This window comes from Desmodus rotundus, chromosome 7 (genome assembly GCF_022682495.2).
Source record: "Desmodus rotundus isolate HL8 chromosome 7, HLdesRot8A.1, whole genome shotgun sequence".
NCBI lineage: Eukaryota > Metazoa > Chordata > Mammalia > Chiroptera > Phyllostomidae > Desmodus > Desmodus rotundus.
Window position 1 is genome coordinate 128,734,396 of NC_071393.1, and position 27,447 is coordinate 128,761,842.

At 42.1% G+C, this 27,447-nt stretch overlaps 1 protein-coding gene and 1 non-coding gene across 14 annotated transcripts in view; one reads left to right on the forward strand and one right to left on the reverse strand.

Moving 5' to 3' along the window:
• The window catches only part of CPSF2 (cleavage and polyadenylation specific factor 2), a 30,114-nt gene extending 10,627 nt beyond the window's left edge, over positions 1-19,487 (forward strand). For all 13 annotated transcript variants that reach the window (XM_045201269.3, XM_045201274.3, XM_053927910.2 and 10 more), the window contains 11 exons: positions 966-1,095; positions 1,887-2,002; positions 3,252-3,439; positions 4,124-4,414; positions 10,217-10,317; positions 10,657-10,857; positions 11,416-11,568; positions 12,988-13,213; positions 14,325-14,624; positions 15,825-15,959; positions 16,326-19,487. In XM_045201269.3, the coding sequence (XP_045057204.1) occupies positions 966-1,095; positions 1,887-2,002; positions 3,252-3,439; positions 4,124-4,414; positions 10,217-10,317; positions 10,657-10,857; positions 11,416-11,568; positions 12,988-13,213; positions 14,325-14,624; positions 15,825-15,959; positions 16,326-16,418 (1,934 nt within the window). In that variant the 3' untranslated portion in view covers positions 16,419-19,487. The remainder of the gene's footprint in view (positions 1-965; positions 1,096-1,886; positions 2,003-3,251; positions 3,440-4,123; positions 4,415-10,216; positions 10,318-10,656; positions 10,858-11,415; positions 11,569-12,987; positions 13,214-14,324; positions 14,625-15,824; positions 15,960-16,325) is intronic.
• Positions 19,488-25,735: 6,248 nt separating this feature from the next.
• Positions 25,736-25,871, reverse strand: LOC112312114 (small nucleolar RNA SNORA48). The gene has a single exon (XR_002975557.1). It is a non-coding gene; the product is annotated as a small nucleolar RNA SNORA48 (small nucleolar RNA).
• Positions 25,872-27,447: the final 1,576 nt, after the last annotated feature.

Genomic DNA, 27,447 nt, shown 5'->3' on the forward strand with positions numbered 1-27,447 from the left:
GACTAACGGGGTTGAACGTACTGAAAAGTACAGGGGAAATTTGTATAAAAATTGGAGGCATTAGGGTCTGAGGGACAGAAAATTAGCATTTTTTAGTAAGAACTCTGAACCTCCCCTAGATCACGTAGATGGAAAGATATTCCAGATGAAATACTAACAAAATGTGAACAACTCAAGCCTTTTCGCTTTTAACTTGGGGGAGACTTTATTGTCTGCTCTGTACAAGGCACAGAGGTACTGTGGCCAGGCGCGCCCTGCTGGAGCTCCCGGGTCGGTCAGGGGCATAGAGTCGCTCAGACGGCCGGACGGCGTGACCCAAGGACACGGAGTCTGACAGCAGCACAGAGGACAAAATGACTGAATCCGAGAATGGAGCATTAAAAAGTTCATTCTTTCATTAGGTCAGGAAGTCACATATTGAGCATGTCTGTGTCATCTATGGAGAGAATTGTAGTAAAGACTCAGGTACGAACGCTCGCACCGAGAAAACGGTGCAGCAGTGCAATTGGAGGAAGGGCTGGCCAGGAGGTAACGGGCCTCAGCAGTCGTGCATGCCCTGAATTTTCTGTAGGGCAGATTCTTCACAGTAATGAGAGTGGGATGATCAGTTAGAGGTTAGCAAAAATGGGAACACCTGGTAATTGCGTGTACAGTGCAGCTCTTAAATGCACTAGTCCATACTAATTAAGGTAGTAGTAATAGTAACTCGGAGTCTAGTCGCCAGCCTTTCGCTCACAGGCACAAAACGTCTGCAAGAAGGCCTAGCAGAGGGACAAGAGCATTTGCCTCCACGAGGGGATGGAGCAGTCGGGCAGGAGATGGCGCTAGCATTTCACTCTGCGCCTTTTTACTTTTGAATTTTGTATCATTGTTTGTATTACCTATTAAAAAGCAGCTGACAAGTAAATAGCCTTTCCTTAGGGATTAAAAGGAATCTGAACATTGCCGTTATCTTGCTGATACAGGTAAAGGGCATGGCCTGTCCATCACACCTTTGCCCGCTGGTCACATGATAGGTGGAACAATATGGAAAATAGTCAAAGATGGCGAAGAAGAAATTGTTTATGCAGTTGACTTCAACCACAAGAGGGAGATGTAGGTATATCAAGAAAAAAGATGAACACATGGACAAAACCAAGGGGGAGGGTCGAGGTGGGGGAGGGAGGTGGGTTCACCTGGGGTGGGGTGGAAGGATGGGGAGAAAAGGCATACATCTGTAAATGAATAACAATAAAAATTTAAAAAAAAAAAAGAAAAAAGATGATAGAAATACAATTGGTGTTATTTTGTACTTCGGAGGGAAAATTGAAACGAAGGTATTTTTTAACCAGAAATCTAAAGCAATTTAAAAGTACCAACTAGTGAATATTTTCAGAATTAATTAATTAATTAATTACATTGTAAGAGAAAATTATGATGGAAGAGATAAAAGATATATTTGAAATTTACATGTTACTATCCACTGTATAAAATAGATTTTTCCCTGGAGATTTGCAAAGGAGATTAATTTTTGTATGTCAAACCGTACCTTATATGTTCTTGACCTGTTATTTAAAGGAACTTTGTGATATTTTTATCAGAGTCAGTAATAATTACCGTCTAATACAACTATATGTAAAGTCAGACTCCCTTTAAAAGGACACACAAGAGTTTGAGTGCTTCAGAGCACATTGTGTCAAGTGTATCTGAATGGTGGTACTCTGGAAGATCCTGGTTTTCCTTTCTTTTCAAATTTACCAGATTTTCTTACCAGTGAGCATGTGTGTATACTTTTATACTTAGAAAAGGAAAAAACCTTATAAAAGAGGTTGCTTAATTTTAGGTAAGATAAACTGTTGTTAATTTGAAGTGATATAAAATATTTCTCTTCTTCACATTTTCTATAGCCACTTAAATGGATGTTCCCTGGAAATGCTAAGCAGACCCTCCCTGCTTATCACAGATTCATTTAATGCTACGTATGTGCAGCCCAGGAGAAAACAGAGAGATGAGCAGCTGCTGAGTACGTATTGCGTGATGTCCTCTGTAAAGAGCTGTGAAGAGCATGGTGGTGGGAATTGCTGCTTACTCCGTGCTGCTTACTCTGCTTCTCTGCTTACTCTGTCCTGGCTAACACTTCTCTTCTCTTGTCTAAGAGATTGGCTAACTAGTACTTTTTGAAAAAGTACTGCGCAACCATATTAATATTTTGTACAGAAAGAAGCTTTTGCTGGTTTTAATTTAACTTTTGTGGGATAGGTACAAAGATTGGCTTCTCCCTGCCATTCGGCACAGAGATAGCTCTGCCTGGTGTTCACTGGTGTAGGTCGAGGGAATGCCGGATGTGAAGCTATTACGTAAATCGGTTAGGAAAACACACTCTGCAAGAAAGATGAATGAAGGAGATAAACGAGGGTGCATACAGTTCGCTGATTTTGGTGTGGGGTGTTTGACGTGCTAACCTAGGCATCTGGGCTCTAAAGGGTGCCTCTGGGCCATCCCTGGCTGCTTCTGCCTTGTCTCCAGTGGTTTCACCGTATGTTCCTTTTTAGAAGCTACATGGGATTTCAGCAGGTAAAGTTTGATTCCACTTTTAAACATGTTTGAAGTCACTGCCTTTGTCCACTTACAAAAGTAGAACACGTATACTACGTTATACTAAATTTAAGAAGGTGTACAATTCTCGTTTTTGCTAGAGTTGGTTTTACTAAATATTTTCAAGCAGACTTCCAGCTAGAGCAAGGGGATCTATTTAAATCTATTTATAAAAATACTTTTGTTTGAAGAGAGAATATCATCTATTTTATTCTGCAGACATACATACATACAAAACGTGTGTATTAGTAAGAAGTACACGTGTGTGTTTAAATTGGGGAATTGTTTATAACAACAATGTTCACTGCAGTGGACAGGCAGTATTGGAGTGACCCGGAGACCCCAGGATGGTTGCACTTGACCTGCACATACAGTTTTCCCAGTGTCCTGTAAAAATATCCTTGTCTGTGTGTACTGCGGGTGTTTGGGTGTGGAAACCCGTGATTTATAGTTTTTCAATGAAAAAAGCTGAGAGATCATGGCATTGCTTTTCATTCCTAGGAAGATATATTCACAGAATAGAAAGTATTTGCACTGGCCTGAATGAAATTCTTTTATTTCATACCTGGCCTAGTGATGGTTTATTTATAAATGATAGTTTTTGTAGTAAAAACGTTGTTAATTTGGTAGCCAAGTACTGCCGTGTTCTATAGGGATTTTACATTCTTGTTTTCTAGCAAATGTCCTGGAAACCCTGCGTGGTGACGGCAATGTGTTAATAGCAGTGGACACTGCAGGCAGAGTCCTGGAACTTGCTCAGCTGCTTGACCAGATCTGGAGAACGAAAGACGCAGGCCTGGGCGTTTACTCACTGGCGCTCCTGAATAACGTCAGTTACAACGTGGTGGAGTTTTCTAAGTCCCAGGTTTGTTTCTTTACACTATCATTCGTGATGAAGTTTGCTACAGAGATGGGGCTTGTGGAAAACAGTGTTTTCATTGCCCTTTAGATTTTGTTTTTCTGATGAAGAGGTTTTCTGATGATAATGACAACAATAATAAGAGCTAAAATTAACCACTTTCTATTCTTTCTGCTTTACTTGTATTATTTCATTTAATCCTTGTAGACTCTGTGAAGTTCGTTCTGTTTTTTCCCCATTTCACAGGTTGAGCAAGTTGCTGCTCCTCTGATACTTAGTATCACAGTCGGTATTATGGGGACAAAAGTTGAACCAACTTCACAGGCTATAAATGTTAGAATTCATTTTTCTCTTCTTTTTGAATTAAGCTCTTATCCTTGAAATAGCAATTTCTGGGGTAAGATACTCATTTAGAACTTACACATAACCTTCTCGATAGATTTAAAGTAATTCATAAGTGAAACGTAATATAAAATTGGATTTTTAGGGATGAACTCTGGGGTGGCAGGATCTCATGGGGAATAGAAGCAGAAAATAATTGTCCAAAAAGTCCAAATTTAAGCAGCCAGTGGGGGTGGGGTGGGCGGGGGGGAGACTTGAGATAGAACTTGAGCTCCTTGACTGCTGAAGAATATGTCGAAGTCATAACACAGCCTTTCCTCACTGGTGTCCCCTTTCCTCCCTGGTTAGGTGGAGTGGATGAGTGACAAGTTGATGAGGTGTTTCGAAGACAAAAGAAATAATCCGTTTCAGTTTCGCCATCTTTCTTTATGTCATGGTCTTTCTGACTTGGCCCGAGTCCCCAGCCCTAAAGTGGTACTTGCCAGCCAGCCTGACCTGGAATGTGGATTTTCAAGAGATCTCTTTATTCAGTGGTGTGAGGACCCTAAAAACTCAATCATTCTAACTTACAGAACTACTCCTGGGACCTTAGCACGTTTCTTAATTGACAATCCTTCTGAAAAAATTACAGAAATAGAGGTAAGTGCTCGTGTGTGAATTTCCTCTTAACACTGTTTTCAATACATTGTGTGTGATGGATAAAAATCAGTGACCAAAAATAAAGCCCAAAATTGTTTCAGGATTTTTATCAGAATAACAGTAGAGAGCCTTTACTAGCACGAATTTCAGAGCTACTGCATTGGAAATTCTCGTTCTCGAACCCTTCATGGTGCCCTCTGGAACCACACCCAGATGGTACACGTACACGCCGTATTCTCATTTCTCTTTGGAAAGCCGCTCTCATCCTTCCCGTAACTGGAATCAGGCTCTTTCCGAATGATACTCATTTCCTGTAGCCCTTTCAAGTAGGTGCTCTTTTCCCCTCTCGCACGTTCCATGCGCTTTGGGTGGGGTAGGGATTCTTGTTCTGTGTTGCAGCTTCGAAGCCATTTCTCTTCCCTCTGAAGTTCATGTGTCAGGCCTGACAATACACTAACCCCTCCTTGTTCCTCACATTTACTGATCGCTCGGTCATTCTCTGTCATTCTCTGTCATTCATCGGCGACTTTGGGCTCTGGTCCCTAGCCCTCCTGTCCACTCGTACTCAGGACGTCATTCTTGAGGCCTTTAGCATTCCTATCTACCCAAGTCCTTGGCTCTCAGTTTCTTGACCTCTTGTTTCTCGGTGATCTGTTCCTCCTCCCCACCTCAGCCATCCGTCCCACGCTCATGCTGTCTGCTCCGTGGTCACGCCCTGAACTAACCTTGTAATGATCGCACAGCCTCCACACCTCCGCCAGCCCAGGCCATGCACTCCGATCGGGGAGAGGGCCTTCTCCGTTACTGCTGTGCCATCAGTTCTTTGGGCCCCTAGGGTCTTTAAGTTCACGAACCCCACCACTTTTACCATCCGTCATCCCTCAGGCTTTGAGCCACGGGTCCATCATTATTGTGCAGACACCTTTAACTATCTCATCCTTCTTTCTGCTGTTGTATCACCTGGCCGAGCCTTGACTCTCGGTAAACTGTTTGTTTAGTTTGGGCCTGTACCCAAGCAGCGTTACGTAACTGGAACTACACACTGTTGTGCAGACACATGACCTCACGTTTCAGAGGGGCACCCACCACTAGCACTCACCGTTCGGTGGGCCCCTGCTTTCTGCTCTCTCCAGTCAGACGGCGTCACACCCTGTTTCTTCTCAGAAGCCCTGCAGCTGCATCGCAGTCCTCACCCGTGGCCCGTGATCTTGTTTCAAACCCACCTGAGAGGTGGAGGTCAGACAGGAATGCCCTCTTCCCACCACGAAGTAGCCTCACCTGGCCTGCGTCTGCGCTTGCTGCCTTGTCTCATTATAGGAGCGGGACAATTCGTCAGATGACCGTTAGGCCCAAAGATAATTTTACTAATAACCAACCCATCAAGTCGATCAGTTTTCCAACACTAGTGTCATTAACTTAAAGTCTGTAGCAATTGATAGTGAATAGGTTAATCATGGCCAGGGCTGTGCAGATTTTTAGATGGCTGCTTTTCATTTTGTCCTCATAGAAGCCGTTCAAAGGGATGTTTGCTTTGTTAAAAGCTGAGGATGAGGGGTATCTTATTAACTCCACTTAAGGAAGGCATTATCGTGGTACCTAAAATCTGACACATATTCACTCTAAATACAGAATCATTGAGGAGAGATCCAAAGCAAGCACACTAAAGTAAAATACTGGCTTTTGGGTTATTTAATAGCTTAGAAATATAAAATTAAAAGAACTCAGAAATACTTGAAACGGTTTCATCAGATATGAAATGCTGTATTAGAAAATATTAATTACTAGAAATTCAATTAAGGTGGATATGCCATTTGAGGATTCATAAAAGAATATTAAAAGTGGTTTAAGTTTGAAAAAATGGAAAATGATGTGGAGCTGAAACTTGAAGTACTGGGTTTTTTATTTTTTCATAAGTAGTACTTATGCTCAGGGCGCTTTTGCCTCTCACCTCGTCTGCGGTGTCTCCACTGTAGTTACCCCTTTCCTGTCCGCTGTTTGTCACACGTCCCTCTGCTTGGTCACATCCAAACCAGTTTTCACCGTGTCTCCTCTGCTCCCCAACTCGCCCTTCCCTGAGCCGCCTTCATCCCAGGGAGTAGCGCCTTCCATGCGTTTACGCGAGCCCAAAACCCAGAAATTTTAAAGAATGTAAGTAGACTGTATACTGAAAAGTGTGCATATTAAAAGCATACATTGTGATGAATTTTCACAAATTGAACACACTTGTCCAGGCTGCATCTTGGTCAAAAAATAGAATATTACCAATACCCCAGACACCCCTTCTGATCTTCCCTACCTCTTCCAAGGGGGACCACTATCCTGACTTCTAATGCATAGATTATTAAAACTTATTTCCAATTCCTTACTTCTCTTTCAACAGCCACCTAGCAACAAGCCCTATCGCCGTGGCCTGCAGATACACCCTAAATCTGTCTATTTTCTACAGCTCCACGGCCATCGCCCTGGCCCGTGTGAAATGGGCTTGCCTGGACTGTGCCGCAGTTTCCTTACTGGTTTCTATCTTTTTATCTTTATACGCTCTTCATCCTTTCTTCTCAGACATCAAAAGAGATCTGTCTTTCCGTCTGGGCCTCTCTTTCTATCGTGGTACAAACCACATGATGAAACTTACTCTCTTAACCATTTTTAAGGGTTAAGCACAGTTATATTAACTGTATGAACATTGTTCTACAGCAGATTCTAGAACTTCTCATCTTGCACAACTGAAACTCTGCACCCATTGGACAACTCCCAAAGGTGTCTTTTAAACATTCACCATTTCATGCCGCTCCCTTCCTGAAACTCTCCAACAGCTTCCTTCTGCTATTGGAATAAAATTCAAACTTCTTACCCAGACTTTTAAGATCCCCATGACCTGTCTCTCTGCCCACCTTTCTGACCTTGTCTCGTTCCACTTGCTCGGTGCCCTGCGCTGCCACACGGCGTCCAGATCTTTGCACTAGGTGGTCCTTCTGCCACTGGCATTTTTTCTCAGCTTCGTACTTGGCCGGTTCCTTGTCATTTGTGTTGCAGTTCAAAGGTCACCTACTCAGAGAGGCCTTCTCTCCCAATGGAAAAGGACTACTCAGTTGCCAACCCATCACCTAACTTTCTGTATTTTTCCCAGCTCTCATCACTTACTTTCCTTGTTGTCTTCTTCTGCCCACTGCCAACTAGAATACAAGTTCCATGAGAAAAAGGATTTTTTTTAAACCCTAGCACACAGAAGAGTATCTGGTACGGTGGTTCTCAAAACTGTGGTGTGAGGACCCCCGGGGTGTCCCCGAGACCCGTTCGGGAAATCCACTAGGTCAAAGGGTTTTTCATAACGTATTAAGGTGTCTCCTCCCTGTCCCTGTATTTGTACTGATGAGCGAGGCGATGGCAGGAGACCACCGGAGCCTCAGCACAGATCCAGGCAGCTGCGCCGGCAGTCCCTGCGTTTGCCATTACCGCACGCTTGTTCCAGAAGTCCAGCTCACTTTCGGACGTCCTTGGCAGAGTGGCAGACGTTATTAATGTTACTAAGTTTTTTAATAGAGTATTTTTTTAACCTGGGTGACAAGATGGGAAGTTTGCATAAAGCATGTGTGTCGTATACTGAAGTACCACAGTTGTCTCTAAGAATACCATTGATATAATTGTGCAAGTTGGACTAGCCACATTTTTCTTTTTCTTTTCCTTTTTTAATATTTATTTTATTTTTTAAAAGATTTTATTTATTTTTAGAGGGGGAGGGAGAAAAAGGGAGAGAAACATCAATGTGTGGTTGCCTCTCAGGTGCCCCTTACTAGGGACCTGGCCCGCAACCTAGGCATGTGCCCTGACTCGGAATCGAACCAGTGATCCTTTGGTTTGCGGGCTGGTACTCCATCAGTCCACTGGGCTGCACTTTTTTCTTGAAACACTGTTTTTACTTGAAATAATGACATGGCTAATTTAGACTTGGATGTTTGGCAGATAGTTTCTCAAAAACAAATAAATTGAGCCACTCACTTTAAGGAAAATAATTGATAGTATTTGTTGTTTAAATCTGATAAAGTTCAAACTTTCAAGTGAAAATTAGAATTTTAGAAAACCTAAATACCCATCTTTGTCAGATTAACTGCTTAACTTAAAAGATTTTCTGATGAGATTGGTGGTGATATTTGCAAATGTGATTTTTCAAATATTGTCAATTTTTGTAAGATCTATATAACCTGGTGAACCAATGTCTTCCAAATAACCCAATGCATGATGTTACGAAATAATGTATGAATGAAAGACCCACTCAGAGTGCAAGATCAGTCAGTACGTTTCATGTAACAGTACAAAAACTTTCTGGTATGGTTTCGGATTCCTCATTACAACACACCTTTTGAGTTTTAATGTAGTATCAAGAAGAATATTCATAAAAAGAATGATTCTTCATAAGAACATCCCTGTTTGAATATTTTTCCCTTTTCCAACTATACATTTGTATGAGGTGGGATTTTCTTCATATACTTTAACAAAAGCAAAATATTGCAAGAGGTTGAACGCAGAAGCAGACGTGGGAATCCAGCTATCTGCTATTGAGCTAGACATTTCAAGAGACTTGCAAAAAAACGTAAAATAACACTGTGTTTCCCACTAATTTTTTTCTCTTTGGAGAATATAATTATCTTTTGTAAAAGATACAAGGTTAATGTTAGCATGTGATGGCTATATTATTTTTTAATGAATAAATAAATATTTGTTTAATTTCTCTTTTTCAATTTTTGATATGGTAAATATTGATAAATATCACCAAGAAAACAGAAGCCCTATATACCTAAACTGATGCAATGTTTCGCGTCAATTATATCTTAATTTAAAAAACAGTATTAAAACCAAGAGCTCTTTAGTATTCCCAGTAATTTTAAGTCTTAGGAATTCTGAGATCAGAAAGTTCGAGAACTACTGATTAGGTCACTTGGTATTGATAGATTTTCAATTGTGTCCAGATTTTTACCACTACCAACATCGCTGCATTTGTGTGATTGTTTTAGTCGGATAAATGTCTACAAGTAGAAGTGCTGTGTTAAATGACAAGCACGTTTTTAGTTTTGAGTGTTGCATATTGCCTTCTAACATACTTGCGTTGATTCCCCATAGATACTGTAATAGGTGAAGGTACCCTTTCCCCCTGTGGCATTGTACTTAGTGTTGTCAGTCTCACAGATTAAAAAATGGTATTACACTTAAAATATTTTGCATTTAAAAAATAATCATTAGTGAAATTAGACATGTTTACATGGCTATCAGTAATTTGTTTTTCTAATTTTAGAAATTGCCTGTATGTCTGTTTTGTTCTTTTCTGATGTGTGGATCATCTTTTTCTTAACTGACTTGGAAGGGGTCTTAGGGAAAAGTAGCCTCTGCTAGTCATACAGTGCTGCAAATCATTTTTCAGTTTCTCTTAATTTCGTGAGATTTAAAATGTTGAAGCGATTTTATTTTTCATGTTGCCCTATTTATTCATATTTTCCTTTGGGGCTTTTGGGTTTTATGTCATACGTTGACCTTACCTACACCAAATTATGAAATTAGCTGTATTTTCTTTTCCTGATTGGCGATTTTGAACTAGTTTGACTTAAATTAAACCCATCCTAGAAATGTGAAAGCTCAATTTTCATACTACTCTAAATAGGATCTGTAAGTACATGTAATGGGCACTCAGACAATTTTAGAGGAAATTTTAATTTAAAGATGATGCATCAATTTAGAGATGTGATGTTTCTCATACCCCGTTGCCTTAACCCCTGATGTTGGTATTTCCTTCCGTTTTGTATTTTCCTTTAGTTGAGGAAGCGTGTAAAGCTTGAAGGGAAAGAACTTGAAGAATACTTGGAAAAGGAGAAACTAAAGAAGGAAGCTGCTAAAAAACTTGAGCAGTCAAAAGAGTGAGTTATTTTTAGACATAAGTTTACATATGTAATTTAGGAAGAACTTCTTTCTAAGACAGAAATGTTTAATAGAAAATATTTAACTTTTGTTTCGGCCTCATTACTTTCATTTCATCTTTCCGATGGTGCTAGAATACCAAATTCTTCCACTGCTAACATTAATATGGATTCATTAACTGGTAGTTGATGCTGTGTTTCACAAAATACCAACCCAGTAATGTTGATGATTATTGAATTGCCGTCTCGTTAATAGTCAGTCTTCAGTAATAATTTCATGAGCACTAATTCAGAGTCCTTGGGGACTTTATGACCGTTACCCATTCCAACCCCTCCCAGAGCAGACATAGACTCCAGCGACGAGAGTGACGTCGAGGAGGACACCGACCAGCCGTCGGCTCACAAGGCCAAGCACGACCTGATGATGAAGGGCGAAGGGAGTCGCAAAGGCAGTTTCTTCAAACAGGCTAAAAAGTCGTACCCTATGTTTCCCGCCCCAGAAGAGAGGATTAAATGGGATGAATATGGAGAGATTATCAAGTACGTCAACAAAATGCGCTTTTCTTTCTTACAGATTGTAGGTATCGAGTGTGGTATCATCTCAGCTCAGTGAATTTGGTTTTTCTGGTTATCAGTTTGTTGAAATAAAGATGAAGCTTTCTTGTTAATATGCAAACAGAGAGTTACCTGCTTTCCTTGAACAGGGATGGGAGGACTGGGGCCTACAGAAATTAAAGGAGGCCTGAGATTTATAAGAACTGGGAGTTGGCAGGGAAGCCACAGGAGAAAGAGATGCACAGCTGGGTCGTCAGGGAGTGTCTGCTGACCACCGAGCTCTTCCAGTGATCTGTCTGTCCAGGGGCTCTCCCCGGCCCACAGGGTGTGGTGTGAAGGGCTCTCCCTAGTGGTCATGAGGGACATAATGCGTGCACTCATCTGATCATTGATACCGTGAAGTTGCATTGGCTTTGGATCAAGTGTATATTTAAATCTTGAGATGTGCAGGGAGTCTAAAAATTATGCAATTTACTAGTTAGTTATATGTAACGTAATACTAGCTTACTTGTTATGACTTCTAATTAGAGGCTTATTATTTAGACCCGAGGATTTCTTGGTGCCAGAACTTCAAGCTACTGAGGAAGAAAAAAGCAAGTTAGAATCTGGCCTGACAAATGGAGATGAACCCATGGACCAGGACTTGTCTGATGTGCCCACCAAGTGCATTTCGATGACAGAGTCCATTGAAATAAAGTGAGTGCTCTCACTGCGTTTTGGAAATACGAATTTTAAACACTTGAATTATAATTTGCATTGTTTCCAAGGTGAAATTTCTGAATATACTATAGTAAGTTTGCACTTTTAAAATTTAATTTCTTTTTTCATGTAAAGACTTGTGAAGTATGGAGATATTTTCTCTTTGTTAATTATATCTGAATGCCATTTGAATTGGTGGAGCGGGGGGAGTTAAACATTAAATTGCACACTTACATAAAGAAGCACTCTTTCAGCATTTTTGGTATGCTCAGCAGCAGGCGAGGGATACAGTTCATAGGTTTAACTTTCCTACGTGCTTGTTTCATAAAGTCTACTCCTTGACTTAAACATCTCTAGTGCCCTAATGTCTTAAAAATACCTCAGTGACCTGAAGTAGTTAAGGTTTTTTTTCTTTTCGGTATAGTTAATAGCACTAGAAAATCGTCATTTGGAATTTGAAAAAACTCACGAGAGAGCAAAGTGGTTCACCTGTGCGGGGACACCATTCAGCGTATATCCTTGGGCGTACTGAGGCCTCAGTGACGCGCGTGAATGGTGTCACAGAACGCGCTCCGCGACGGCTGCACCAGTGGGTGTTTCACCAGCAGAGTGGGGGCTCCCTTCATCCCTGTTTCTCCACCAGCACGGGGCCTCGTCTAACTGTGTGATGTTTTCTGGCCTGATAGGTAGAAAGTAATGCACCAGCACTATTAAAATTCGGTTTCCTGTGATTATTATTAAGTTTGATTATCTCTTCAGATGCTGGCTACTGTTTCTGTTTTTATAAAGTCCATGTTTACTCCCTTTGTGCGTTTTTCTCTAGAGGTCGCTGCCTTTTTGTTGTCGATTTGCAGGAGTTCATTGTGTATTCTGGATGTTGGTGGTGGTTGGCTTCAGACAATACAAATAAAAACCATCTGCCATCCTGTCCACTTGCTTTCCAGACTTTTCCATGGTCTGCTTTGTTTAAAAACATTTTTAGTTTTGATGTAAGGAAATAATAAAATATTTCCCATTATATTTTTAAGAAGTCCTTCCCTGTCCTTGGTCATAAAGATAATTCTTACATTTTATTCTGTAATGTAAATCTTCACTTTATTTGGTAATGGCTTCAACTCGCCTGCGATTTTATGTGGCATTAGGTCAGGATCCAGGTTTATTTTTCTTTATATAGGGAGCCATTTTTTCTGATGACACTTTAATTAAAGAATCCACAATCCCCCCAAATTCATACTAATAGAACACGAGTCTTCTGCAAACCCTCATTTTATGTACTGTATACATTTTTTCTTTTTTTTAGTGTTTTTAAAATATATGTACTGTATATGTTTCTTTCCTGATAATAAAAACCATTAAGCACCTAGCTTTTGTGAGCTTATCAGAAAAGTAAAATTGAATAGTCCTGTGTAATTGCAGAGCCAGGGTTACCTACATAGACTACGAAGGACGCTCTGATGGGGATTCCATTAAAAAGATCATTAACCAGATGAAGCCTCGGCAGCTGATCATTGTCCACGGACCCCCAGAGGCCAGTCAGGATCTGGCGGAGTGCTGCCGGGCCTTCGGTGGGAAAGACATTAAGGTGTACATGCCGAAGCTGCACGAAACAGTCGATGCCACCAGTGAGACTCACATCTACCAGGTAAATGTGCCGGCACTAGAGCCACTTAAAAGTAAGTGCTTTGTGCTGCCGATTAGGGCAGACAGATGCATGAGGATACAGTGCTGAGAAAGACAGAGGAAGACTGTCCCCTGCCCCAGCAGATCTTAGTCTCTGGGGCCTTTAACGAGGAAATAGTATTTATCTCACAGTTACACCTTTGGTAGAGAAAGTAGAGGATGTTATGAGAACATACAGGAGGAGACCCCAACCCAAATTTAGAGATTAGAAAAGATTTCCCAGAGAAAGTGATAACTCAGCCAAATCCTTATGGACGGGGTCTCAGGGGTGTGTGTAGAATGGGAAAGAGAGGAAGGAGAGAGTGTTCCGGAGGGAACAACATTAGCAAGAATATACAGATGAAGGGAATGGCGAGGGTTCAAGAATTCAAGTTTTATAAAAATTCACAGATGTCAGGGTTCTATTAATAGAAAGAAATGGAGACAGGCACAGAAAATAGGAGTAGAGGAGAGATGGATTAACTGTTACTTGGTAGTGGGAGATGGTGTCAGTTAAGGCAGAAGTGGTATCTATTTGTTTGGAAAAAAAGGATTGGAATTCAGCAGGCAAAACCGTCATTCTGGGCAAAGCAAGAGGAAGCAGCGTTCCAAGAACACGGAGGTGTGAAACCGCATGGTTTTTTAGGAAACTATAAGCAAATCAGTACTCCTCTAGTCCCCTCAAGTATCAGAGAACCGCAGGTACTAGTGGTGTTCAACCTCGGCTGTAAGGAAAGTCCTTGGGGGAACTTTGGGGAAATCGGGGGTCTCGAATCTCTGGTCTCAGTTTCACTTGTTACATTAGAATCACTGCAGGTGGGGCCCGGCACTGGTAGACTTTTAGAAAATTGCCGTGTGGCCTCAGTGTGCAGCCGGGGTTAAGAGCCTTTGTTTTGGAAAGTGGACAGGGGCCCAGAACTCTTACAGGTCATTAGATCTCACCAGTCCTGGCGAAGGTCAGACGGGTGAGAGGTTTTGAAGATTTAATACACATTACGAGACTTAGGGCGTGATAATAGTAAATAATAGGTTGTATTTAATCATTAATTTATACTCCGTGGGTTTATTTCTCTTCCTCCCCTTTGCACGTCTAGGTGAGATTGAAAGACTCACTCGTTAGCTCCCTGCAGTTTTGTAAGGCGAAAGATGCCGAACTGGCCTGGATAGACGGTGTGTTAGACATGCGGGTTTCCAAAGTGGACACGGGCGTTATTTTAGAAGAAGGAGAACTGAAGGATGATGGCGAAGACTCGGAAATGCAAGTGGACGCGCCTTCAGATTCTAGCGTCATCGCACAGCAGAAGGCCATGAAAAGCCTGTTTGGAGACGACGAGAAAGAGACAGGCGAAGAAAGTGAGATTATTCCGACTTTGGAGCCCTTGCCGCCTAATGAGGTAGGTGGGCGTGTGCTGCTTCTGCCTTTTGCTTCATTAGTCATCCTTTGAATTGTCCTTTATGCTTCTAGCCATTTAAAATAGGTCCTATGTAAACTGGCTTTGGAGTTTTTAGAGAAGATTACTCAAGGTGTGTGTGTGTGTGTGTGTGTGTGTGTGTGTGTGTGTCCTATATGGCTAGGGCGTAATAATGACTTAAAGGAAACCTGTAGCAGATCTTCTTACAAGATACATAATTGTTTCATGATTTGCTTTTGTTCTTCAGTAAGGGTTTTAAAGTATTAAGGTTTGATGACTGTGAGAGTCACCTACCTGCTTCTAATCAGGAGATGTGTGGTTTTCTCAGAATGTCGTGCGCCTGCCCTCCAGTTTTGTCTGCTGTCAGTTCAGTTCAGATTGCTCTTGGTTTTGATATTTTTCGAAAGCTTTTACTTAGCACAGATGGAATTCTAGTCTAGTATCGATATGTCCTCAAGAGATACCTCCTTAATTAGCAAAGGTTTCATGGAATTAACTTCCAACGTATTAAAAACGATGAGTCCTACGTGCATGTCAAGTGACGTCGTCAGTCCTTCTGAGCAGTGAGGAATAGAGACAGCCTCTGTCACTGGACTCCTCTCCAGCACTACTCTTGACATCAGGAGATGTCCGAGTTGTTTTTCTCTCTCTGCTAATGCTAACACTCTTCAAAGCAATTTCGAAGTAGCAGCATTAGGTTGAACCACTTGCCTTTCCGATTCTAAAACCTGTAGCATCCACTGCATGTGCTCTGAGGGAGGAGGGGAAGTGGACCCAGGGTCAGGAGGAAATTATCCTCTGAACCAAACCAAGGACTGGAGCCTGAATCGAAAAGAATTTGTGGTTCAGCTGTGCCTGCTGGCACTCTAGTTGACCCCGTTAGGCAAGCGGGTGAGTGAAGGCAAAACTTTACCAAACGTCTTTCTGTTATTGTGGGCATGACTAATAAAATTGATTGTGAAACATTGAGAAAATACGAAGGGCTTTGTGATGTTAAGTAATGAGGCAAAATTCAGAATAACAACTTGGAATGTGATTTATAGTCTTGAAATGATCTGTCAAAGGACTTTAGGGGATAATAGAAACTGTCTCAAAGATCTTATGTTATTTTACTTTATTCAGTACAACTATGTGTCTGGTATTCTAGTTGAAGTTTTTCTTTCCCCTTTAACCTTATCTAAGGTTCCTGGACACCAGTCAGTTTTTATGAATGAACCAAGACTATCAGACTTCAAACAAGTTCTTTTACGGGAGGGGATTCAAGCTGAATTTGTAGGAGGTGTCCTTGTTTGCAACAATCAAGTAGCTGTCCGCAGAGTAAGTGTGTTTCAAAAGGGTTGGACTGAACAAATGCTTCTGATGTTTTGTCTCTTCGAATTCTGTAATTCTTAATTGGCAGTTTTACAAACCTGGACATCAGTCATTTATATTCATAATGATGACCTTGAAGGCTTTAAAAAGTGACTCTCAAAAACTTGACAACTTAATTTAGTTGTAAACTTTATTTGTATCCTCTGACATTTACATGTCTGTAAAACTCATGATTTGAATGATATATCCCTATTCTGTGACTCAGAGCCACCCATTTCCTGACCAGTCATAAAGTAACTTTGGTTATTGTGTCTGCATATTAATGGTAGAAAAATGTACTAAAGATCTTTTTTTTTTTTGCTTGGTTTCTAGACGGAAACTGGACGCATTGGATTAGAAGGCTGCCTTTGTCAAGATTTTTATAGGATAAGAGACCTTTTATATGAACAGTATGCCATTGTGTAAAGGACACCATGTCAAGAAGTATCTGTTTGACCTTTATAAGAAAAACAGGATTCTTATTCCAAGCTTTTGCGCTTTTTTTGGGGGGGGGGGGCGGTAACATACAAAAAGAATCTGCCAGAAAAACCTAACATGCATTAGAGTTTTTGCTAATGCTCAAATGAGCATTCTCCCTTTTAGTTTGAGTGGGAGACATCCTAGCCCGTGTACGGGCCTGAGAGGCGAAGCTGGTGGCTTTCCTTTGCAGACCTCTTATTCTAGAAGGGCTTTTTACTTGAATAAAACAATGCAACTTAGCAAACCAGTTCATGGCCTTAGAGAAACATACTTGCATGAACTCTTGCAAACTGTTTCTTACATTTCCTGGAATGCAAAGTAAGAATTATTTAGAAAAAATGAGCTATTAGAAAAAAAAAACTGATGAAAGTTTTTTGCATCCTACTTAGTTAAAGATCAAAAAGTAAAGAGTATGGGCTGTAACTCTTCCGAATTGTAAATTGCGGTTGTCTTCACACGCAGCGTATCTGCTCCACGCCTGTATTCCCCAGACTCACTCTAGTGTGAAGCAGGAACTGATCAGTTTTTATTTCCCCCATTTCTTGTTTTATCAAGATTTTGTTGTCATTCAGTATGAATTACAATGCCATCATTTGAATACACATGATTCAAAAGAACTCCTTGATGTGTTACAGTCTTAAGGGCTCCGCGTACACTTTAGACTCCTAACTATCATCCAGATCACTGTTAGGAACTGTTCGTGCTCTGTTTTCAAGGAATTAAGTTACAACCTCACATTGTTATGAGGCAGCAGTATAATCAAATTACAAGGGTTAATGTTTCCATCTCTTAGGCTTGCTTTCTCCTAGGGCTGCCCAAGCAGTGGGCGGCTTTTACACACATTGCCACAGAAGTAATGTTGAAGATGGAGAAGTGTCGTCTTTTCTGTATTTGCATCTTTCTTGGGCTGGCAGTGCTGATACAGTACCCACCACCTGTATTTAAGAGTAAAAACTGAGTATATGCAATTTCCTTTGAGCTTAAAAATGAAATCATTTCAGCCTGTTGTAATCCCAGTGCTTTTTTTAGCATGTAGCTTAATCATGGCAGACCTCGAGGCTTATTTCCTAAGTATTTAAGCCCTCCTCTTCACAATTAGCATTTTTAGAAGGATCAGTCTTATTTCACTTATATGGAACTATGTACAGTACAACCCAGTGATACCAGACTACAATTAATTTCATTCTATTTCAAATGCTTACGAAGCTTTTCTTGTGGATTATAGTGCTAATGCAAAGTGTATAGGCTTCTTGATACTGAAAACCAGATACACAAAACAATGTTACAGAAGATGAAGATGAAGAGTGCACTTTCTCTTTAGAGCTTTGAAAAAAATTCACTTAAACTCTTATTACTGAATGGAGTAAGCCTAAAATTCTATTTATTTTCCAGGTGAAACAAAGTCTGCATTTGTTTCATGGATTAAAGAATTTGGTTATACATATTACATTGAAATCCTGATGCTGAAATTTGATTTTTGCCTAACCTGTGGACAAGAATTAAATTTAAAGTACTGCTTGAAGATGGCTGTGCTAACTAATGTCCTTGTAGGAGCAACATATTTACCTGTTTCTGGATGACACTGTTACTAACATTTCGAAAATGAAGACATTTGTTTAGCCTCAGTTGCTGAAGAAATTTTAAAAAGGACTCTGAGATAAATCACGAACTCAGGAATTTTTAGCTCTTTACTCGTTAGAAGCAAAATCAACACAACTAGACCATCAGCTGGTATCTGTAATTAGCTTAAAGATAATTTTTTGTTGTATTTGTTGCAGTGGGATTATAAATGTCAAATGTCATTGCCAACTATTGAATATTGTTATGAGCCAGCAGGTGGTCTCAAGCAGAAGTGAGGAAACCAATTTTCTAAGAGCCATTTGCCTTTTTTTAAAAAAATCGAGATATGATTCACATACCATAAAATTCTCTCTTTAAAGTGTACATAGTTCATTGGTTTTTAGTACATTTACAGCGTTGTGCAACCATTACCACTCTCTAATTCCAGAACATTTTCATCATCCCCCGAAAGAAACCTCATCCCTATTAGCTGTCAGTTCCCATTCTCCCTTTTCCCCGGCCTCAGGCAAACCGTTAATCTATTCTCTGTCTCCTATGAATTTGCCTGCTCCGGATGTTTCAGAAAAATGGAGTCATAAAACATGTGGCCTTCTGTGTCTTACTTCGTCCACTTAGTGTAATACTTTCAAGATCCATTGATGTGGTGGCGTGTATCGGTTACTCTTTGTGGCTGAATACTCTGTGATGTGGACAGACCGCATTTTGTTCACCCACTCGTCAGCTGATGGACATCTGGGCTGTTTCTGCTTTTCGGCTGTTACGAATAATGCTGCTGTGAACACTCATGTACAAGCTTTTGTATGGGTATATGTTTTAAGTTTTCTTGGGTGGGGCAAAAGTAGGTTTACAGTTGTTCATATGGAAAATAATACAATAATTAATAAATAAGTATACAAGGATAAACTGTGTTTCGCGTCCTCACAACTCAAAACCTACTTTTGCCAAACCCTCTCTCTGAGAGTGGAATTGCTGGATCGTGTGGTGTAACCTGTTGAGGAGCCGAGGGACTGGTTTCCAAAGTGGCTGCACCGTCTCACATTCCCGCCCGCGGTGGAAGGGAGTTCCAGTCCTTCCGCAGCCTCAGCCATGCTCGTCCCGCGCCGTCTTTTCTATCTTAGCGGTCCTGTGTGTGTGCACAGGCATCCTGTGACGGTTTTGATTTGCGTTTCCCTAATGACTGATGATGTTGAGCATCTTTTCTGTACTTACTGGCCATTTGTGTATCTTTTTTGGAGAAAGGTCTGTTCAGATCCTTTGCCTATTTTTTTTAACTGGGGTTTTATCTCTTTATTGATGAATTATGACTTGTTTATATAGCCTGGGTACTAAGTCTTTATCAGATGTATGATTTGCAAGTATTTCCTCCCATTCCATGTGTGTGTTCCCTTTCTTGATGTCACCTGAAGCATAAAAGTTTTTGATTTGATTGTCTAATTTATCCTTTTTTCCCTTTGGTTCCATGTGCTGTTGGCGTCATATCTTAGAAACCATTACTTCATCCAGAGTCACAAAGATTTATTACTGTTTTTTTTCCTAAAAGTTTTATAGTTTCCGCTCTTACATCTGAGTCTTGGGTCCATTTTGAGTTTATTTGTATGTCAGGTGCGAGGGAGGGGTCCAGTGCATGCGGGTGCCCAGTGGTCCCCGTGTCATTGTTGAGAAGACTGTTTCTTCATCAGATTTTCCTGCCATGCTGGTTGACAATCAGTTGCCCGTAAATACGTGCATTTGTTCCTGAGCTCTAAATCCTGCTTTACATGTCTGCCCTTACACCAGGGTCACAGCATCTTGCTTACTGCAGCTTTATATTAAGTTTTGAAATTGGCAAGTGTAAGTCCTACAACTTTGTTCTCCTCCAAGGTTGTTTTGGCTATTCTTGTTTCCTTGCATTTCCATATGAATTTTAGATCAGCTTATGAATTTTGGCAATAAAAGCCTTGGAGGGGGGGAAAGGTGGTTGAAATTTAGAGCTTAACATCTTAGAATGTTAACGGCTGAGAGGGGCTGTAGAAGCCTTGTAATTTGGCACCCTTCTTTTAGTATTGAATTAATGGACCTGTGGGAGGGAAGGATTTACTTGAGAGCCAGAGAGCTGGTTAGAGACAGTTGGAGTTGGAACTCGGCCTTACAGAGTCCATCATTCAGCACTAGGGGAGTGACTAGAGTCCTTACAGAATCCAGTCATTCAATACTGAAGTCAGGGTGCTGGGCTAGATGGGTTCTGCAGCCCCGCTCAGCCGTTACATTCGGAGAGTTGAAGCTGTACATTTCAACTACATTTTTCTACACTCCTTTTTTTTAGTTCCTTAGTTTGCATTCACTTTGCTTAGGAGTAAGTATGTCCAGTTCACCAGTACTTAGGACAATAGCATCCTAAAAAGAGACTGATGTCCATTCTATTAATATATGATGGTCAGTGAAGTGAGGGGAGGGAGAAAGGGTAGATGCTGTCTCATAAGGTTATTGTCCTTTGAATATCGATGAACTGATTACCACTTACGTCAAAGGGTGTGAGTGGTGGTTAGTGATTCAGTGATTGAGAGGTTGATGATCTGTTGGCTTGTGTTGGTGGTGGTGGTGGTTCCCTTGTACCCCCAAGGGTCCTTTTCATTCAACCATCAATAACATTCAACCATCAATAACTAGAGAAGGAATGCACAGGTGGCGATGCAGCGGGACTAGAGAAGAAACACTGAGATCTGCCTACCTGGGCAGGAATCAAGGGGAAGGCGTGTACGGGAGGCAGCTGAGAGATGTCCCGATGTTTCTCTCTTCCTCCGTCTCTAAAGTCAATAGACATATCCTCGGGTGAGGATTTGAGATATTATTCACTCTAGTTTCCAACATCACCCATAGGTCACGGTTCAGGTTCAAATTCATATTTAAATATCAAAGGTTATATCACTCTCTAATGAAATTGTATAAATCCTTGATCAGTGATAAGGAAAATGTACTTATCCTAAATTAACAGGATTCAAATTTGTAAGGTTTTTCACTATGTTATGTAGTGATTTTTTTAAGGAGAAAAATTATTGCAGGAAGAAGTATGTCTAATGAAAATTAAGAACTTTGTGCATTTTTAACTTTTAAGCAGAATTTCATATCTACATTATTGCCAACTAAGAAAAGTTTTCACATTTTATTTCAACTATTCTTTTGAGTAGTTTAGCTTGAGCTAATGAAACAATTAAGCAGATTTTTCTAGTAGTATAAAAACTGGTATAATAAATTCCTAATAGCTGAAAGACCATTTATATGTATCTTATCTTTTAATAAGAGCCTGTATATCCTTCCTCTCTATTCTGTTGTTAACACTTTGCCATGTTTACCTTATTCTATCTGTATATGCATGTTTTTTTTTAACTATGTGATACCAAGTTGCAGTTAAGATGTCCCATTAGCCCTAAACACGTTAGTGTGTATTTAAAAAATAATAATAACAGGGCCTCTCCTATATAACTAGTTCATCCATCAAAATCAGGAAACCACAGGTGATAAAATTCTGCCACTTAATCCACAAACGACATTCAAATGTTACCAATACTCCAAACAATGTACTTAAAATCTTTCCTTTGTGTTCCAGGACCCAACCCAGGATGGTGTATATGTGTGTGGTTTCGTTTTCCCTTCAATCTTAACCCGGAGCACTTCTCAGGTGCCCCTCGTGTGCTTGTTTCTTTCATGATTGACATTTGGAAGAGTGCTGGCCAGTTACTTTGGGTTCGTCTGATGTTTTCTCATTATTAGATTCAGGTCATGAATTTTTGACAAGCACCAGAGCAGTGACGCGGCGCCCTTCTCTCCATTGTGCCCGTTTTTCCCAGTTCTGGCGACGTCCTTTTTAACAGTAGGTTGTGTCTGCGAGGTTTCTCCGCCATGAGGTTAGTAAGTGTATTGTACTTGCTAATTAATGAGGAATAAGTACTTTGTGGGGAGCTGCACTGAGACTGTATCAACATCCTGCTCTTTATAAATTTTTACCCTCCAGATTTAGCATCTGCTCACAATTCTTACCCAAAACAGTTATTGCCAAAGGGTGATTCTCTAATCACGCTGTTGCTTCTACATTTAATTGGCATTTGAGTGTAGGCACTCTCTCTTCTCCCCGTTTATTTATTCATTGTTTATTTTAGTGTGGAACATGGGTTCTGTTTTATAATTTACACACGATCACGATTTATGCTGATGCTCCAGTTGGCCTGGGTTTGGCTAGGGGGAGCGCTTTCAAGCTGGCTTCTGTGTTCTTTTGACATGCTCTGAGGTTGTTTCTTGTTTTTGTTTTTACTTGTGGTAAAAACCACATGTTAAGTTTACCATTGTAATTATCTTTAAGTGCATCCCGTTCAGTAGTGCTAAGTGTATTTACGTTGTTGTGCAACAGAGCTTGCAGAACTTCTCATCTTCCAAACTGAAACTCTGTACCCACTGAACGTGAATTTCCCTTCCGGTCTCCTCCAGCCCTAGGTGATCGGTGATCGCCTTTCTGCTTTGTTTCTAGGGTTTGGACAGCTTTAGTACTTCATGAGTGAAATTACACAGTGTCGGTCCTTTTGTGACTGGCTCGTTTGCACTAGCACAGTGTATGTCCATCCTTGAGGTTCACCCATGTTGTAGCATGTGGCGGGATTTCCTTTTTTAAGGCTGCATAATACTCTGTTGTTACAGGGATACATACCACATTTTCTTCTCCCATTCATTTACTGGTGTGTATGTGGGTTGCTCCCACCACTTGGCTTTGTGAATCATGCTGCAGTGAACACGGGTGTGCAAATACCTCTCTGAGATCTGCTTTCGATTCTTTTGGATGCGTACCAGTGGGACCTCTGAGTCTTGTGGCAATTCTATTTTTAATTTTTCAAGGAACATCCAGCCTTTTTCCATAATGGCCGCACATTCCCATGGGTCTTAGAGCACTTTCTGACTTTCAAGTACCACAGAATGTTCCAGGCACCTTGTTTTTCCCCACTAGTCCCAGGGCCAGCCATCTTGCCAGAGTCCTGGTTCACGTTAGTGGAGAACAGTATTTGGAACCCAGCTCCGGGTGCTAGGTTGTGCTCACTGCCACTGAGCTGTCATTGCTAGTAGGTCCTGTCTGTGGACAATTCAGAAATATCTCCATCGGTGCTTGTCTCCCCATCCATCCATCTATATACATTAGAAGCCACAGTTCACACTGATCTTCAATTCCACTTCGACTCCACAAGGCTATTCTAGCCTTACCCCTTCCACATTTGTACTTCCTCTGTCAGAAGAAACAGGATTAAATCCCATAATCCTCAGTACCTTCACTTACTCGTTCACTCCCTGTGACTAACGGATCCCCGAGGATCCCCGACCGTGGGGCTGGCTGCTTTGCTCCCAGCCCCCTGCCCGTGGCTGCTGCAAGGACTGAGTTTCCCCCCATTCCTCGGTCTGTGGCAGCACCTGCCTACTGAACCCCATAGCAGGTGTTTGAATGAAGGCCCCGTGGCTCAGATGGCAGTGCCTCAATGAGTGTTTTGTTCCAATTTACATGGCGGTCTAGCAATAATGAAACTACCACAGATTCCAAAGGCTCCTGCTTTGACTGGGACTGTGTAGTCTTCGGGTATTTGTCTTGACTATCTCGTTACCATATTTTCCTCTGTACTTTCTACTCTACAGTTAAGCCAGACAAAGCGATGATGGCCGTGGAGTGGGGCTAGTGGAGAGGAGTACACAGAGGAAGGAGGGGAAATGGGTACGGAGGGAGGACGCCGCACAGAGCCTCTAAGTGAAAACACATTCACAGTTAAAAAATCTCGGGCTCTGTCAGTATTATTTTGTAACTGTCCTTGAGAAAACTTTGCCTGTCAATGCGTCATTTGGCTCATCCGCCCCCGTAAGTCTTCAGTTTTAGGGGTGTCAGGACCAAGTTCACTGTTCTGAGTGCTGAGGTGTTCTTTTATTAAACAGTCAGGTGTTCTCCAGTCTGTGCGGTTCGCAGTGGGTGGAATAATGTCCTTTGCCCCTGGACAGATGATTCCTCAGTAAGTGCAGCATGGAGCCCAGTTACGTAACAAATGGGGGGACCCATGTAGGTGTTAGAACTCATTCCTGCCCATGGGAACAGGGAATCCATGGCCATAATCATTTGCATTTTAGAGATTTGGTTCACCTCATGGAAATAATTGCTCTAGTGCTTTTTTGGGTTTTATGTTTATCTTTACTAAAAAGTAACCGAGCCCCTAGCAATAGTAGCTGGCACAGTATGTTCTGTGTACGGGACCCTGTGCTGAGGACTTGACATGCACCGTCCTCTTGAATCACAGCGTCCAGGGGCAGTGGGCCCCAAGTCACCCCAGTTCACTGAGGAGGAAGCGGGAGCTTCCGGTCTGTCAGCCCCCTGGTTCTCACACGTGCTGGGCACTGCAGTGTATATTGGTCTGGGTGTACAATCAGAGTTCTTCAGTGCTGAATGGAAGAAACCCTCTCTGGCTAGCTTAGGGGGAAGGGGAGTGGACCAAGTCGCTAATCCCAGGGGGTCTGGACAGCAGGCCCAGCAGTTCCCCAAGGCGCCACCAAGGAGGTGAGTCTGCTGTAGTTCGGGCCGCTCACCATACACAGTCGTGAGGGAAACCCGTCGCTGGCCTGGCGTGGTTCCATGCTGAGCCTGGCTAGAGACACGGGCACCGTGACTGTCAGTGTTCCAGGTTAGATGCACAACGCACCCACAAGAATTTGAGGGGCTCTTACTGCAAGGCAGGAGAACGGGTGCTAGGAGCAGAGACACAGCAAAAACCCACTCGATGGAACTTGGAGTGAGGAGCACGGGCTGCAGAGCCTCGGGCTTCCCATGCCACAGCCACCGCTCTGTGGATCGGACCACCTGTATCGGCACTTCACATACATGGGCGTACAAACACAAGGGTCCCAGGAGGGTTAACTGACGTGAGCTGTGCAAAACGCTTGGAGTGCCGGGCACAGAGTGAGAGCACCTTTTACATACGTCGTCTCATTTACTCTTTATTACTTACAGTCCTAAAAGCTGGTGTCACCTCTGCTTTTACAAATAGGGAAACCGGCCCTGGGAGGTCGAAGTGGCTCATTCAAAGGCATGCAGCCGGTCGGTAGTGAAGCCGGCACTTTCCCTATGGCCGCTTGATCCACAAACAGGGGCTTTAGTACCTGTCCTGTAGGCCTCTGGAAGAGGATCCTTCACAGTCATTTCCGACGTGTTACTCGTAATTTCTTCTGACAGTGGGGCTTACACCGTATGGCCCAAAGTAGACCTACGACATCTTTCATCCTAAAACATTTTCTAGGACAGTTTAAACGCAGCAAACTTTCTGGTTTGGTCAAAGTGATACCGTTCATCTAGAGATACTGAATCTTTTCTTGTGTTTACTGCTGATTTTATGCTGTTCTCATAGAATTACAGAAAACAGGCATCCCTTCGTCAGAAATGAGAAAATCCACAGGCTGCATGAGAATCTTGGGCCATACTTACCCAAGAATGCTTATTGATTGATTCCAAAAAGCCGTCCAACCCGTTCCCATAAAATCTTTAGGGATAAGAAGTAGAGACGTGGGTTGGGTTAGGATTTGGTCAAGTGGGTTTCTAACCCTCCAAAGCTGTTTCCAAAGGGTGCTCATTAATGGCCATGTGTTACTCAGAATTAGCAGGCTCTGTCCTCATTTTACCCTACTTGACTATTTTCTCCCCATGTGTCCAAGGCATGAGCCAGGCATGAGCACAGACCCAAAGCCAACCTGGGACAAACAAGGAGTCACTTTGCCCCTGGCTGATGTGAGACCAGCACCGCCACGCCAGGTGCAGCTCTCCCCAGATCAGGGGCACCTACTCGACATTTTAATAAATGTTCTGGTTGCGGATATTGGTGGCAGGTTAAGAAGATGTGCAAACGGCCTGCCACTGGAAGAAGTAGCTCCTGTACGGGAGGACAGGTTCAGAGGGATCGTGACGGGTTGGCACAATGGGCCAAACTGAAGAAAATGAAATGTCACCTGTCTTTCTAATGGAGAGGAAATCCTAGAAATCCAGGTTTACAATAAAAGCATTTTACGGGACTGTAAAGACGATTACCAAAAAGGTAACAACTGCAGGTCACATTGCTAATAGACTAATGGACTCTAATTATGAATAGACTGCTTCTAATAAAGATGGCGATGGCCCTGTGTCATCCTTCTGGTAGACCCCCCTTAGAGCCCTTCATTCAGTAAACACTCCCCCTCAGCCCCTGCCCCAGCTTTTTTAAAAAAACTGTTTAATAGTGCCCTGACTGGTGTGGCTCAGTGGATCGAGTGCCGGCCTGAGAATCAGAGTCTCAGGTTGGATTCCCAGTCAGGGCCCGTGTCTGGGTTGCGAGCCAGGTCCCCGGTAGGGGGCGCCCTAGAGGCAACCACAGATTGATATTTCCCTCTCTTCCTTCCCCTCTCTAAAATAAATAAAGAAAAATCTTTAAAGAAATAAAATAAACTTTAATAAGTAATACACATGGAAAATATAGAGGGTATAGAAAAAGAAATGGGAAAGAGGCCTATACTAAATGTAGTACTTTTAGCATTTTGGCCTATTTCCATCTTTTTTCAATGAAATGATTATGCAATTGGTAGGTACACAATTTCTCATTGTGTCTTTAGAGGAAAAGTTCCCATGTTTATAAACATCTCTTAATGTTTTAAGTTGTAGAACCAGTGTGAGGACCCGCACTCAGCACACACTTGTCCCCAAACTTCTAAGCCCCTGTGCCACTGTGCAGGACTGGGGGTCTTTCTGCCCCTGCTGTCATCCTGTAGGGAGCCCAGCCCCCAGCCCCCGTGTTCACCCATCCTGAGGAGAGGTACTGCTGGGGTGGGCAAGGGTCCTGGCCTGTGTGTGGCACAGGGTCAGGAAGGGCTGGGGCCCCCACTGGCTGGTGCCTGGGGAGGGAGCGCTTTGGCCAGGCTCCCAGCAGTGAGCGGTTGAGTTGTGAGCCTGGCGCTTGGAAGAGCTGGCAGAGGACACGGGGACCCCAAGGGTTTCTAACTGGACAAGCCAGAGAGTCTGAAGCTCGGACTTTTTCCTGCCCCACTCAGTGTCAAGGTCTCTTGTCCTTGGACAGGGTCAACAGTCCTCAGCTCAGTGCCGTTGTGGCCAAGGCCTGCTCTGGCCTAAGAGCCACTTGGGCTGCTGTGGGAAATGTTGGTCCAGAAGTGCAGAAGTAAGACTAGGGGTTCGCCTGAATATTTCTGTGCCTCAGTTTCCCCATGTGTAAATTTGGATTGTACCAGTGTCTGCTTTGTATTATTGTGAGGACTGAATGAGGTTGTGGTTATAAAACACAACAATGTCTGGTGATTAGTGCTCAATAAATGCTACTGTCCATATTACTTAAGTTTCCTGAATAATCGATTTTAGGTGGATTACATAATT